Genomic DNA, 16,163 nt, shown 5'->3' on the forward strand with positions numbered 1-16,163 from the left:
ATTTGCCGTGTACTGATACACGATCAGAAAGTGCAAAGTGGATTTTTGGCAAGTTTTACAGAGGAGTAATTGTAGCCGTTTCTTTTGATGAAAGATTAAAAATAAATCTCCTGCTTTGTGCAGAGCTTAATATTTTTGTCCAGCTTTAACCCGCTAGCTGACTTTAAACACCTTCCTATTCCTGCCACCACAAAAAAGAATACCCCGAATGGATACTTGAAAAAACAATGGAGACACAAGAGGCCGAAGAAGGGTCTCGGCCCAAATCGTCACCTATTCCTTTTCTCTAGAGATGCTGCCTGAACCACTGAGTTAATCCAGCTTTTAGTATCTATCTTAAGGGTCTGTTCCACTTAAGCGATTTTTTTCAGCGACTGTCACAGTCGTAGCAGGTTGCCGAAAAAACGGCGACTGGAACGCCCCTACGACAATGTCTACGACAACCTACCACCTGGTCAACATCAAGCTACCGACAACCGGCGACCCTTTAGGACGTCCACATACGACCACACCTACAACAACCTATGTCCACACAGGCGCCAACCTAAGTCAACCTACGTCCACCCGCGACAAGCAACGTGACAACTGAAGACAATTCAGTCGCCGGTTCCTGTTGACGAAGGTTGACGTAGGTAGTCGCCAATGGAATTCACCGAAGTCCGCACCGGTGACAAACAACGTCACGTGGCGACAACCTGCGTCATCCTGGCGACAGCGCCTACGACAGGAGCAGACAAGCGACGTCAAGCTCACAGTCGCCGAAAAGGTTTGAACATTTCAAAACCCAGCGGTGACCAGAAAAACGTTCCGACTCTTAAGGTGACTTGAGGAGACTACTCACGACCATACAAGTGTCACCCCGCGACCATGTGAAAACAGCCTAGTCCCTTGCAGTCGACGAAAACATCGCCTAAGTGGGACAGGTGCTTGAGGTTTAAACCGGCTTCTGCAGTTCCTTCCAACACAGGCAGTCCGTTTCTCTTCACAGATGCTGCCTGACCTACCGAGTTCCTCTAGCACTTTAGTTTAGCTTAGAGATACTGCGTGGAAATAGGCCCTTTGGCCCAATGATTCCACGCAGACCAGTGATCCCCGCACATTAACACTGTCCTACACCTTAGGGACAATTTACAATTATGCCAAAGCCAATTAACCTGCATGTCTTTGGAGTGTGGGAGGAAACCGGAGCTCCTGGAGAAAACCCACGCAGGTCACGGGGAGAACGTACAAACTCCATACAGCTTGCACCCATGGTCAGGATCGAACCCGGGTCTCTGGCGCTGCGCCACCATTTTGCTTGGAAAAAGAATGTTTTCCACAAACAATAAGATTCTATCTGCTCACAAGAATCAGGCTTGTAAGATGCACATTTATATCTGAAAATGTTCCGTTTATTGCCACGTGTACCGAGGTACAGTGAAAAACGTTTGTTGCGTGCTAACCAGTCAGTGGAAAGACAATACATGATTACAATCTAGCCATTTACAGTGTACATATACATGAAATTAAAGGACGTTCCTTTAGGAAGGAGATGAGGAGGAATTTCTTTAGTCAGACGGTGGTGAATCTGTGGAATTCTTCGCCACACAAGGCTGGGGAGGCCAAGTCAGTGGATATATTTAAGGCAGAAATAGATAGATTCTTGATTAGTACGTGTGACAAAGGTTATGGGGAGAAGGCAGGAGAATGGGGATAGGAGAGAGAGATACATCAGCCATGATTGAATGGCATAGTAGACTTGATGGGCCAAATCGCCTAATTCTACCCCTATCACTTCTGATCTTATGATCTGTAAATTAATTATCTTCTCTAGAGTGCTCCTAGTGTGTAGTGAGTAGATGTGAGTGTGTATAATGGTGTGAACGGGTGATCGGTGGTTGGTGTGGACTCTGTGGAATGAAGGGCCTGTTTCCATGCTGTATCTTCCAATCAATCAATCAATCAAACATTTCCTCCCCCTTATATGTAGGAAGGAACCGCAGATGCTGCTTTACACCGCAGATAGACACACAATGCTGGAGTAACTCTGCGGGACTGGCAGCATCATTGGAGATAAGGAATAGATGATGTGTGGGGGTCTCGACCCGAGACATCACAGAAGGCTGTGGAGGCAAAGTCAGTGGATAGATTTAAGGCCGAGATAAATAGATTCTTGATCAGTACAGGTGTCAAAGTTTATGGGGAAAAGGCAGGAGAATGGGTTTAGGAGGGAGAGATAGATCTGCCATGATTGAATGGCGGAGTAGACTTGATGGGCTGAATGGCCTAATTCTTCTCAATAGACAAACGGTGGAGGAGGAGGCCATTCGGCCCTTCAAGCCAGCACCGCCATTCAATGTGATCATGGCTGATCATCCCCAATCAGTACCCCGTTTCTGCCTTCTCCCCATATCCCCTGACTCCACTTTCTTTAAGATCCCTATTTAGCTCTCTCTTGAACGTATCCAGAGAAATGGCCTCCACCGACTCACAACTCTCTGTGAGAAAAAATGTTTCCTCGTCTCCGTTCAAAATGGCTTACTCCTTATTCTTAAACTGTGGTCCCCGGTTCTGGACTCCCGCAACATCCGGAACATGTTTCCTGCCTCGAGCGTGTCCAAACCCTTAACAATCTTATATGTTTCAGTAAGATATAAGATATACTCTCATCCTTCTAAACTCCAGAGTATACAAGCCCAGCCGCTCCATTCTCTCAGCATATGACACTCCCACCATCCCGGGAATTAACCAGGTGTAGCCCTAGTGAGACCACAACTGGAGTATTGTGTGCAGTTTTGGTCTCCAAACTTGAGGTAGGACATTCTTGCTATTGAGGGAGTGCAGTGTGGGTTCACGAGGTTAATCCCCAGGATGGTGTTCGATCCTGACTACGGGTGCTGCCTGTATGGAGTTTGTATGTTCTCCCCGTGACCTGCGTTGGTTTTCTCTTTGGAGTGTGGGAGGAAACCGAAGATCTCAGAAAACCCACGCAGGTCACGGGGAGAACGTACAAACTCCGTACAGGCAGCACCCGTAGTCAGGATCGAACCCAGGTCTCTGGCGCTGCATTCTCTGTAGGGCAGCAACTCTACCGCTGCACCACCGTGACCGCCACGGTGAGGCTTCAAATATGACCTTTGTGAATAAAACAATTTCACCATAAAATAATGACTAGGAGTCATCGGTCGGTAGTCATTGAAACCTTCGGCAAGTTATGTTTTGGTGTGTGCCAGGACTCCCTGGAATGTGTGAGACGTTCCCACAGCTATGTGAGATTGCACACATGACATATCTTCCGAAGAGAGACACAAAAAGCTGGAGTAACGCAGCGGGGCAGGCAGCATCTCTGGAGAGAAGGTAGGGATGAGGTTTCGGGTCGAGACCCTTCTTCAGACTCTGCGCACTCCTGATGAGATTGAGAGATGCCCTTGTCAGTGTTTCATCCATCGGTACATTTGTTTTTGCGAGTGGCAGAGTCTTTCACCCAGTCTAGGGGGCATAGGTTTAAGGTGAGACGGAGCGAAACATGTAATAGGATCGTGCACAGCGGTAGAGTTGTTTCCTCACAGCGCCGGAGAGCCGGGTTCGATCCCGACTACTGGTGCTGCCTGTACCGAGTTTGTACGTTCTCCCCATGATCTGCGTGGGTTTTCTCGATGACTGAGATAATAGGGACGCTCCTTTAGGAAGGAGATGAAAAGGAATTTCTTTACTCAGTGGGTGGTGAATCTGTGGAATTCTTTGCCACTGACGGCTGTGGAGGCCAAGTCAGTGGATATTTTTAAAGCAGAGAAAGAAAGATTCTTGATTAGTACAGGTGTCAGGGGTTATGGGGAGAAGGCAGGAGAATGAGGTTAGGAGGGGGTGATAGATCAGCCAGGATTGAGTGGCGGAGTAGACTCGATGGGCCGAATGGCCTAATTCTGCTCCTAGAACTTATGATCTTATGACCATTGGGATCGATGGGGCCGGAGAAGGCATGTTAGTTTTCTCCCTTTTGAAGTGCGCAAGGTTTGTGATGAGCTTTTCGTGCAGTGATGGTTTGCCATCATGTGGTCTTGTCTTTTGTCTTTTGTGCACTTATGAACAGAATGAAATCTGAATTTTGAAATCAATAGATATTCTGTATGCCTATAGTTTAATTCTGTAAATGACCAAGAGTATTAACGTTTATGAAGGAACTGCAGATGCTGGAAAATCGGAGGTAGACAAAAATGCTGGAGAAACTCAGCAGGTGAGGCAGCATCTATGGAGCGAAGGAAATGGGCGACGTTTCGGATCAAGACCCTTCTTCAGACTGATGTGGGAGGGTGGGGTGGGGGCGGGAAGAAGAAATGAAGAGGAGGAGACAGTGGGCTGTGGGAGAGCTGGGAAGGGGAGGGGAAGGAGGGAGAAAGCAGGGACTACTTGAAATTGGAGAAGTCAATGTTCATACCGCTGGGGTGTAAATTACCCAAGCAAAATGTGAGGTGCTGCTCCTCCAATTTATGGTGAGCCTCACTCTGGCCATGGAGGAGGCCCAGGACAGAAAGGTCGGATTCGGAATGGGAGGGGGAGGATTAACGTGTAGGAAGAAACTGTTTACACCAAAGACAGATGCTGAGGTCTGTCCTCCTCAAGAAACCGAAGAACATTCGGGAATTCGCCGCTGAGTACTACACGGACGCACGGCTTCCGGAGAAGATCCAGCAGAAAGTTTACGAACGGGAGAAGATGCTGAAGCTGAAGTGACCAGGGTGTGGGGTGCGGGGATGGACCCGGACCTGACCTCCGGCCACTGACCCTCACCTCATCCACTGGCCCCTCACAAAGGGGAGAAGGGGGGGATAAACATTAAACCTTGCTGCGAAAAAAAAAAAAGATACAAAATGCTGGAGTAACTCAATGGGACAAAGCAGCATCTCTGGAGAGAAGGAATGGGTGACGTTTCGGGTCGGGACCCTTCTTCAGACTGAGAGTCGGGTGAGAGGGAGTCTAGCGATATGGAAGGGTAATGTGTGAAAACGAGGGATCAAAGCGGATGCTGGTAAGGAAATGAGGAATGGATCATTGTTGGCTGAGGGGAAGGTGACAACGAGGCATACAAACAGTAAGATTTAATCAGGACAGTGGAACTAGTTGGAGAACTAGGGTGGGGGAGGGATGAAGAGAGAGGAAAGGAAGGGTTACTTGACAGACACAAAAAGCTGGAGTAACTCAACGGGACAGGCAGCATCTCTGGAGAGAAGGAATGGGTGACATTTCGGGTCGAGACCCTTCTGGGTTGTAAACTGCCCGAGCAAAATATGAGGCACAGTTCCTCCAAGTTCCAAGTGTTCATGTGCTAATGTATGTTACACTAAACTAATTTCTGATTTTGTTTTCCCCCTAAACCCTCTTGTTTTGCAGTTGGAACTCACTTTCAACTATCTGGAAATTCAAGGAATAAGTTGCTGTAAACCTGGACAAGTAAGTTGTTTTCTTTCAATTCAGTATGTGGCTATTAGTAGTTAGTCTGTGCCTTCGTAAGAGATAGGAGCAGAATTAGGCCATTCGGCCCATCAAGTCTACTCTGCCATTCCATCATGGCTGATCTATCCCTCCGAACCCAATTCTCCTGCCTTCTCCCCATAACCCCTGACACCCGTACTAATCAAGAATCTGGTTATCAAGCTCTCAGAACTATGTCTCTGCGCATCCCTCTGCAATTGGATCCTCGACTTCCTCATTCAAAGACCACGGACTGTACGTATTGGTGGAAATGTGTCAGCCTTGATAACAATCAGCACGGGAGCACCTCAAGGCTGCGTGCTCAGCCCCCTGCTGTACCCACTCTGTACTCATGACTGCGTAGCCGGTCATAGTGCGAACTCCATCATCACTTACGACACCACTGTTGTGGGACATATCACTGATGGGGACGAGTCAGAGTATAGAAGTGAGATCGACCGACTGACAAAATGGTGCCAGCACAATAACCTGGCCCTCAACACCAACAAAACCAAGGAACTGATTGTGGACTTTGGAAGGGGTAGGATGGGGACCCACAGTCCCGTTTATATCAATGGGTTGATGGTGAAGAGGTCAAAAGCTTCAAATTCCTGGGCGTGCACATCTCTGAAGATCTTTCCTGGTTCGAGAACACGGATGCAAATATTAAGAAAGCACATCAGCAACTCTACTTCCTGAGAAGATTACTGAGAGTCGGTTTGTCAAGGAGGACTCTCTCTAACTTCTACAGGAGCACAGTAGAGAGCATGCTGACCGGTTGCATCGTGGCTTGGTTCGGCAACTTGAGCGCCCAGGAGCGGAAAAGACTACAAAAAGTAGTAATCACTGCCCAGTCCATCATCGGCTCTGACCTCTCTACCATCGAGGGGATCTATCGTAGTCGCTGCCTTAAAAAGGCTGGCAGCATCATCAAGGACCCACACCATCCTGGCCACAAACTCATCTCCCCGCTACCTTCAGGTAGAAGGTACAGGAGCCTGAAGACTGCAACGTCCAGGTTCAGAAATAGCTACTTCCCCACGACCATTAGGCTATTAAACTCAACTGAAACAAATCTCTGAACATTAATAGACCATTATCTGTTTATTTGCACTTTATCTGCTTATTTATTGATGTATGTATATATTTATACAATGGTATATGGACACACTGATCTGTTCTGTATTCATGCCTACTATATTCTGTTGTGCTGAAGGGACACATGACAGGGACACATGACAATCAACTCACTTGACTTGACTTGAATGTAACGATTTGATTGCGATTTAAAGCACGCTAGAGTCCAGAGTGTTTTATTGTCATATGTCGATTTGGGTTTAATTTGTCATCATGTGTATTGAGGTACAGTGAAAAGCTTTTGTTGCGTGCTATCCAGTCAGCGGATAGACGAGGTAAGATTACAGTCGAGCCATCCCAGTGTACAGATACATGAGAAGGAAATAACGTTTAGTGTACGGTAAAGTCTGATCAAAGATAGTCCGGGGGTCACCAATGAGGTAGATAGGGAGTAGAAGGAGTACAGAGAAGGTTCACCAGACTGATTCCTGGGATGTCAGGACTTTCATATGAAGAAAGACTGGATAGACTCGGCTTGTACTCGCTAGAATTTAGAAGATTGAGGGGGGATCTTATAGAAACGTACAAAATTCTTAAGGAGTTGGACAGGCTAGATGCAGGAAGATTGTTCCAGATGTTGGGGAAGTCCAGAACAAGGGGTCACAATTTAAGGATAAGGGGGAAATCTTTTAGGACCGAGATGAGAAAAACATTTTCACACAGAGAGTGGTGAATCTCTGGAATTCTCTGCCACAGAAGGTAGTTGAGGCCAGTTTATTGGCTATATTTAAGAGGGAGTTAGATATGGCCCTTGTGGCTAAAGGGATCAGGGGGTATGGAGAGAAGGCAGGTACAGGATACTGAGTTGGATGATCAACCATGATCATATTGAATGGCGGTGCAGGCTTGAAGGGCCGAATGGCCTACTCCTGCACCTATTTTCTATGTTTCTATAGTAGCTCAGGATCGCTCTCGGTTGTGGTTATCAGTTGCCTGATAACAGCTGGGAAGAAACTGTCCCTGAATCTGGAGGTGTGTGTTTTCACACTTCTGTACTGTTTTGCCCGATGGGAGAGGGGAGAAGAGCGAGTGTCCGGGGTTCGACTCGTCCTTGATTTTGCTGCTGGCCTTGCAATCATGCACCCACAGTGTACGGATAGAGGATAAAGGGGATAAAGCTGCTGTCGGAGCAGAGATTTGAAAGAGTGGGGTGATTGCAACGCGTGATTGCAGATCCACTTCTGTGACCCGCGCACAATGAGCACCTGGGCTGGGCGCCATCTTGGATCTAGAACAATGAAACTCTTCCTTGCAGGAACAGATTAAAGTGAGGGGGGGGGGGGGGGGGGGGGGGGGGGGGGGGGGGATTTAAGGTGAGGGGGGGAAAGATTTAACAGGAACCTGAGGTAGCTTTTTCCACACAAAGGGTGGTGGATGTATGGAACGAGCTGCCGTAGGATGTAGTTAAAGCTGATACTATCGCAACGTTTAAGAAACATTTAGACAAGTACATGGATAGGTCAGGTTTAGAGGTAGATGGGGCAAACGCAGGCAGGTGGGACTAGTGTAGACGGACCATGTTAGTCGCTGTGGGTAAGTTGGGTCGAAGGGCCTGTTTCCACGCTGTATGACTCTATGACTCTATCTATGACTAGTAGACTTGGTCATAGATAGGTCATAGAGTCATAGAATGATACAGCGTGGAAACAGGCCCTTCGGCCCGACTCGCCCACACCGGCCAACAATGTCCGTCTACACTAGTCCCACCTGCCTGCGTTTGCCCCATATCCCTCTAAACCTGTCCTATCCATGTACCGGTCTAACTGTTTCTTAAACAATGAGATAGTCCCAGCCTCAACTACCTCCTCTGGCAACTCGTTCCATACACCCACCACCCTTTGTGTGAAAAAGTTACCCCTCGGATTCCTATTAAATCTTTTCCCCTTCACCTTGAACCTATGTCCTCTGGTCCTCGATTCCCCCACTCTGGGCAACAGATTCTGTAGATCTACCCGATCTATTCCTCTCATGATTTTGTACACCTCTGTAAGATCACCCCTCATCCTCCTACGCTCCATGGAATAGAGACCCAGCCTACTCAACGTCTCCCTATAGCTCACACCCTCTAGTCCTGGCAACATCCTCGTAAATCTTTTCTGAACCCTTTCAAACTTGACAATATCTTTCCTATAACATGGTGCCCAGAACTGAACACAATATTCTAAATGTGGTCTCACCAACGTCTTATACAACTGCAACATGACCTCCCAACTTCAATACTCTGACTGATGAAGGCCAAAGTGCCAAAAGCCTTTTTGACCACCTTTTCTACCTGCGACTCGACCTTCAAGGAACCGTGCACCTGTACTCCTAGATCCCTCTGCTCCACAACACTACCCAGAGGCCTACCATTTACTGTGTAGGTCCCGCCCTTGTTCGACATCCCAAAATGCAACATCTCACACTTCTCTGCATTAAATTCCACCAACCATTCCTCTGCCCACCTGGCCAATCGATCCAGATCCTGCTGCAATCGTTCACAACCATCTTCACTATCTGCAAAAAAACACAAACTTTTGTATCATGAGATGATATTATGTAAACATGAGATAGACACAAAAAGCTGGAGTAACTCAGCAGTTACTTCTTTCACAGGCATGTCAACAAGGTACTCAGTAGAGACTATAATAAACAGCAAGAAATTCAATAAACTAGTTCAGTTATCAGGGTGTAGAGTGGTGGAGCAGCGGTAGAGTTGCTGCCATACAACGCTAGTGACCTGGGTTTGATCTTGACTACGGGTGCTGTCTGTACAGAGTTTATATGTTCTCCCTGTGACTGCATGGGTTTTCTCCGGGTGCTCCGGTTTCCTCCCACACTCCAAAGACATGCATTTCAATAGGTTAATTGGCTTCTGTAAATTGTAAATTGTCCCTAAGGTGTAGGAGAGAGAGAGAGTTTATCGTCATGTGTCCCAGATAGGACAATGAAATTCTTGCTTTGCTTCAGCACAACAGAATATAGTAGGCATAAATAAAGAACAGAACAGAACTGATCATTGTGACCATATACCAATGAATATATATATATATATACACATAAATAAACAGATAAAGTGCAACGGGCTATTAATGATCAGAGTTTTTTTTGAGTTGAGTTTAGTAGCCTGATGGCTGTGGGGAAGCAGTTATTCCTGAACCTGGATGTTGCAGATTTCAGGCTCCTGTACCTTCTACCTGAAGGCAGCGGGGAGATGAGTGAGTGGCCAGGATGGTGTGGGTGCTTGATGATGCTGGCAGCCTTTGTGAGGTAGCCTCTGCCCTTTAGTTTGGTTCAGTTTAGGGATACAGTGGGGAAACAGGTCCTTCGGCCCACCGAGTCCACACCGACCAGCAATCCGCGCACATTAACACTATCCTACATACACACTAGAGACAATTTCCATTTTTTTAATACCAAGCCAATTAACCTACAAACCTGTACGTCTTTGGAGTGTGGGAGGAAACCGGAGATCTCTGAGAAAACCCACGCGGGTCACATGGAGAACGTGCAAACTCCGTACGGACAGCACCCGTAGTCAGGATTGGACCCGGGTCTCTGGCGCTGTGAGGCAGCGACTCCACCGCTGCGCCACTATGCCGTCCGTCTTGAATGCGATCTTCGATCTGCTTCCCCAGTAAATAAATAACTATTAGATTTGCCACTTTCTTTTGATGCGTATCTAAAATGTTACAGATGTGAATCAATCCTTTACTGTACAGAGCAGTGAATAGCTAAGTGCTTCAAATGGTGGACATCAATGCTATGTACTGCAAACCCAATCCACAGTCATATTCCGAGCTGTCTAACAATTTTAAAATGATTTCCCATTAATTTAACAATTAGCCGGTTGTAAATGTTACTAGAAGTCTTTGATTGATGCATCAATAAATATAACTGCCCACTCCTGTTACCAGAAGCTATAAATAAGGTTGAGTTAATGCTGTTGTAATGATTGTATAAATGGCTGGTTTTAAATTTTCAAGGTGGAATGAATTGAAGATTAATCCTGAGGGCATTGTCTTATTTTTGTCCGGTCAATGCCAGAGATTAAATTGTATTCCCACAAAGTGGAATGTACTGGCAAAGCCCTCTCATGTGCATAGGGATACAATACAACCTCCCTTCCATTGACTCCATCTACACCTCACGCTGCCTCGGCAAGCCCAGCAGCATAATCAAGGACAGCTCGCACCCCGGCCACTCCCTCTTCTCCCCTATCCCATCGGGCAAAAAATGTAGAAGTGTGAAAACGCACAGCTCCAGATTCAGGGGCAGTTTCTTCCCAGCTGTTATCTGGCGACTGAATCATCCCGTGTGCGGACGTGCCGTCGAAGGACGAGAAGCCGAAGCAAAGAAGTGGAAGCCAAAATTACCGAATGGAAACAAAGCCGAAACGCCAACTAACCGAAAGGGTTGGGCTCCTAAAAGCAAACGAAACCGCCTAAAAGCCAACTAACCGAAAGGCTGCGTCGCCTAAAAGCAAACTCACAGAATGGCCGCTCTGCCGTAACGCCACCTACCCGAAAGGCGGCGCCGCCTACAAGCCAACGAACCGAATGCCGCTCAACAGAAAAGTCAAATAACCGACATGACGTTGCCGGGGGGCGGGACTTGTCAGCGATTGGTCCAGACCCCCGCGTCCATCACATCACTGGCCAGTGGCGTTTCGGCTTTGTTTCCATTCAGTTATTTGGCTTCCACTTCTTTGCTTCGGCTTCTCGTCCTTCTACGCCACGTCCTGGTACTGAATCATCCTACCACAACTAGAGAGCAGTCCTGAACTACTAACGATATAACCATATAACAATTACAGCACAGAAACAGGTCATCTCGGCCCTACAAGTCCGTGCCGAACAACTTTTTTTCCCTTAGTCCCACCTGCCTGCACTCATACCATAACCCTCCATTCCCTTCTCATCCATATGCCTATCCAATTTATTTTTAAATGATACCAATGAACCTGCGTCCACCACTTCCACTGGGAGCTCATTCCACACCGCTACCACTCTCTGAGTAAAGAAGTTCCCCCTCATGTTACCCCTAAACTTCTGTCCCTTAATTCTGAAGTCATGTCCTCTTGTTTGAATCTTCCCTATTCTCAAAGGGAAAAGCTGGTCCACATCAACTCTGTCTATCCCTCTCATCATTTTAAAGACCTCTATCAGGTCCCCCCTTAACCTTCTGCGCTCCAGAGAATAAAGACCTAACTTATTCAACCTATCTCTGTACTGTCTACCATTTTGGTGATGCTTGGACTATCCTTGTTCGGACTTTACTGGCTTTACCTTGCACTAAACATTATTCCCTTATCATGTTTAAGAAAGAACTGCAGATGCTGATAAAATCGAAGGTAGATACAAAATGCTGGAGAAACTCAGCGGGTGAGGCAGCATCTATGGAGAGCAGGAATACGCGACGTTTCGGGTAGAGACCATTCTTCAGACAATTCTCTTACCATGTATCTATACACAGTAAATGGCACGATTGTAATCAAGTATTTTCACTGTACCTTGGTACACGTGACAATAAACTAAACTGAACTGAATCTGAAAATATATTTAGTCTCCCTCTCCCCTGAAGTTCAATCTGCAGAAGGGTCTCGACCTGAAACGTCACCCATTCCTTTTCTTCAGTGATACTGCCTGACCTGCTGAGTTACTCCAGCTTTTAGTGTCCATCTTTAGTGTAAACCAGCATCTGGATTTCCTTCAATAGACACAAAAAGCTGGAGTAACTCAAAGGGCCAGGTAGCATCTTTGGCGAGAAGGAATGGATGACGTTTCGAAATCTGCAGTTCCTTACCACACATAGTATTTGCATGAGTTCATTGCTATTGAGGGAGTGCAGCGTGGGTTCACCAGGTTAATTCCCGGGATAATGGGACTGACGCATGATGAAATAATGGAGCGATTGGGCTTGTACTCACTGGAATTTAGAAGGATGAGGGGGAATCTTGTAGAAACATATAAATTCTTAGAGGATTGGACAGGGCTAGATGCAGGAAACATGTTCTTCATGTTGGGGGAGTCTCGAACCAGGGGGTCACAGTTTAAGAATAAGGGGTAGGCCACTTGGGACTGGGATGAGGAAAAACTTTTTCACCCAGAAAGTTGTGAACCTGGGGAATTCTCTGCCACAGAAGGCAGTGGAGGCCAATTCACTGGATGTTTTCAAGAGAGAGTTAGATATAGCTCTTAGGGCTAACAGAATCAAGGGATTATGGGGAGAAAGCAGGAACGGGGTACTGATTGTGGATGCTCAGCCATGATTATGTTGATTGGCAGTGCTGGCTCGAAGGGCCGAATGGCCTACTCCTGCACCTATTGTCTATGTTTATATATATGTTTCCCTTGAGGTACAGGTTATGAAATGTCGTGACAAAAGAAATGTAGGTAAAGTTTCACTAAGTCGTCACCCGCGCATTACTTCCTTGTTTACTGAACGGTGATAACTTGTTTGGAAAGTAAATAAATTTCATGAGAAATAAAATGTTTCCAATTTTTAGAGTATGCGAGTCCCTTGGCAGTGAGCCAAGCTCATGAGCACGAGGCAGAGTTGCTGCCAAGTAACAGATTTTTACTTAGCAACACCGTAGTAGCACAGTGGCGCAGCTGGTAGAGCCGCACCCTCACAGCGCCAGAGAACGCCGGTTCGATCCTGACTGCACGGAGTTTGCACGTTCACCCTGTGAATGCCTGGGTTTCCTCCGGGTGCTCCCAAGGAGGTGCGGGCTTGTCGGCTGTCAGGGGGTTATGGGGAGAAGGCAGGAGAATGGGGCAGGAGAGGGGGAGAGACAGATGAGCCTTGATTGAATGGTGGAGTAGACTCGATGGGCCGAATGGCCTAATTCTGCTCCGTCCACAGTGTGCAGATACAAGATACACGGGACCATGTCTAGTGCAAGACAAAGTCCGATCAAAGATAGTCCAAGGGTCTCCAATGAGGTAGATTCAGGCCTTTCACTATTCGGTAAATTTCAATGAGGTGCCCCCTCATCCTTCTAAATTCCAGCGAGTACAGACCAATGCCGTCAAACGCTCATCAAAGCTTTCATTAGTTCATAATTGATAGGAGCAGAATTAAGCCATTCGGCCCATCAAGGATGAGAGGCTATCTCATTGAACCATATAAAACTATTAAGGGATTGGACACGCTAAAGGCAGGAAACATGTTCCCGATGTTGGGTGAGTCCAGAACCAGGGGCCACAGTTTAAGAATAAGCAGTAGGCCATTTAGAATGGAGATGTGGAAAAACGTTTTCACCCAGAGAGTTGTGAATGTGTGAAATTCTCTGCCTCAGAAAGCGGTGGAGGCCGATCCTCTGGATGCTTTCAAGAGAGAGTTAGGTAGAGCTCTTAAAGATAGCGGAGTCAGTGAATGGCGGTGCTGGCACGAAGGGCCGAATGGCCTACTCCTGCACCTATTGTCTACCGTCTATTGTCTTAGACTACTCCGCCATTCAATCATGGCTGATCTCCCTATCCCTCTCAACCCCATTCTCCTGCCTTCTCCCCATAACCCCTGACACCTGCACAAATCCAGAATCAATGTCCCAGAAGTACGTCCCTATGCACTGTAGGATAAACATTCTCCGTACATGGGATTTGTAGCAACGATTCCCTTTGGATTGTCTGGCTTTTGTGTGTTATTTTTAACCTGTGTTGGTGGCGCTCTCTCTCTCTCTCTCTCTCTCTCTCTCTCTCTCTCTCTCTCTCTCTCTCTCCCCCTCCTTCCCTCTCCCTCCCTCTCCCTCCCTCGCGGGACTCCATGCTGTTCATTTTCGTGAAAGCTTGCAGTGAGCAATCGTTCCCAGTCACCTCACATCAGCCATGATCGCAGTGAATGGCGGTGCTGGCTTGAAGGACCAAAAGGCCTACTCCTGCACCTATTGTCTATTATCTCCTCCAGATCTCAATAGACAATAGATCATTTGGTCATTTGGATAAGTAGGTCATTTGGCCAGCACTGCCATTCAATGTGATCATGGCTGATCATCCCCAATCAGTACCCCGTTCCTGCCTTCTCCCCATATCCCCTGACTCCACTATTTTTAAGAGCCCTATTTAACTCTCTGTTGAAAGCATCCAGGGAACTGGCCTCCACCGCCCTCTGAGGCAGAGAATTCCACAGACTCAGTTTACCTTCGATTGGAAAGGCCAAACTATACGGTGGTCTGAAGAAGGGTCCCGACCCGAGACGTCTCTCCTGAGATGCCGCCTGTCCCGCTGAGTTACTCCAGCATGCTGTGTCTATTAAACTGTACGGTGGGATGTTTCAGCAAAATTTAAGTACCAAATGTACATCGCCGTTGACTTGAGTGTCAGATCAGGTTGTTCCATACAGTGAGATCCTTCGAACATTCATCAAAGGATGACACTTGGAATATTATGAGCAATATTCGGCTCCATATCTGAAGAAGACTATGTGCTGGCTCTGGAGAGGGTCCAGAGGAGGTTTACAAGAATGATCCCAGGAATGAGTGGGTTAACCTATGTTGAGCGTTTGACGGCACTGGGCCTGTAATCGCTGTAGTTTAGAAGAATCAGGGTATAAATACGCTCCTAAAGCTTGCCCCCCCATAGTCTAGTTCAAATGAAACACTGAGTCAGGCACTGGGACAACTAAACTTTATTTTTGAGCGAACAACAAATTCCCCTATACAATACCTAAACCACCACAGGTTCGATCCTTGTGTCTCTGCCTGGCCAAGCCCTTCAGCCTCATGCAAGCAGACACTGCCCAAAAGGTCATGCAATCCGAAGCGCCCTTCCAGAAGGTCGACACCAATCTAAATGGGGGCTACCTTGTATATAGGTCACCGAACCTTGAGGGGCCGAGCTACATAGGGGTGGTTCCCATTACACACCAATCATACATATCAATTACATCAAAGTGTTATTGACAGTTCCCCAACCCAATTACAAAGTGTCCCAAACAATGTTTCTTACAGAAGCTTCTGGAAGAAAGTCAGTTTAACTGAATAATGCAACATTTGCCCTGGAATACAAACAATTGAGCCAGGGCTTAACACTTTGGCCAATCAACAAACAGCAAGGCAACTGTCATGCAACATTATTTACATTATTTACAATTCCTTTGCAGCAATTCAATCAAAGCAATCCATTTAAGTTTCTTTGCAGAGTTTTCATACTTATTATTAATTTGGAGGAATTAGGAGAACAGCTGGATATTTCTCCATCCTGCATATCAATCTAAGGCTCGGACTGGCTGGCGCCATTCACAGACTATAATTTTCCACTGACAAAGGTTAAGCAAATCTTACAAATGCAACGATCCTCCATTTTGTAGTGTCTTCAAATTGGTCAATATTAACAGGGGGACCTCATTGAAACTTACCGAATAGTGAAAGGCGTGGATAGAGTGGATGTGGAGAGGATGTTTCCACCAGTGGGAGAGTCGAGGACCGGAGGTCATATCCTCAGAATGAAAGGGCGTTCCTTTAGGAAGGAGATGGGCAGGAATTTCTGTGGTGAATCTGTGGAATTCATTGCCACACAAGGTTTGTTGAGGCCAAGTCAATGGATATTTTTAAGACAGAGATAGATAGGTTCTTGATCAGTATGGGTGTCATCAGT

At 46.8% G+C, this 16,163-nt stretch overlaps 1 protein-coding gene across 4 annotated transcripts in view; it reads left to right on the top strand.

Annotated features, from left to right (window-relative positions):
* Positions 1 to 16,163, top strand: part of LOC129708531 (F-actin-uncapping protein LRRC16A-like) — a 301,981-nt gene that overhangs the window by 79,457 nt on the left and 206,361 nt on the right. For all 4 annotated transcript variants that reach the window (XM_055654335.1, XM_055654351.1, XM_055654347.1 and 1 more), the window contains exon 4: positions 5,368 to 5,427. In XM_055654335.1, coding sequence (XP_055510310.1) covers positions 5,368 to 5,427 — 60 coding nt within the window. The remainder of the gene's footprint in view (positions 1 to 5,367; positions 5,428 to 16,163) is intronic.

Source organism: Leucoraja erinacea, chromosome 2, assembly GCF_028641065.1.
Source record: "Leucoraja erinacea ecotype New England chromosome 2, Leri_hhj_1, whole genome shotgun sequence".
Lineage (NCBI taxonomy): Eukaryota > Metazoa > Chordata > Chondrichthyes > Rajiformes > Rajidae > Leucoraja > Leucoraja erinaceus.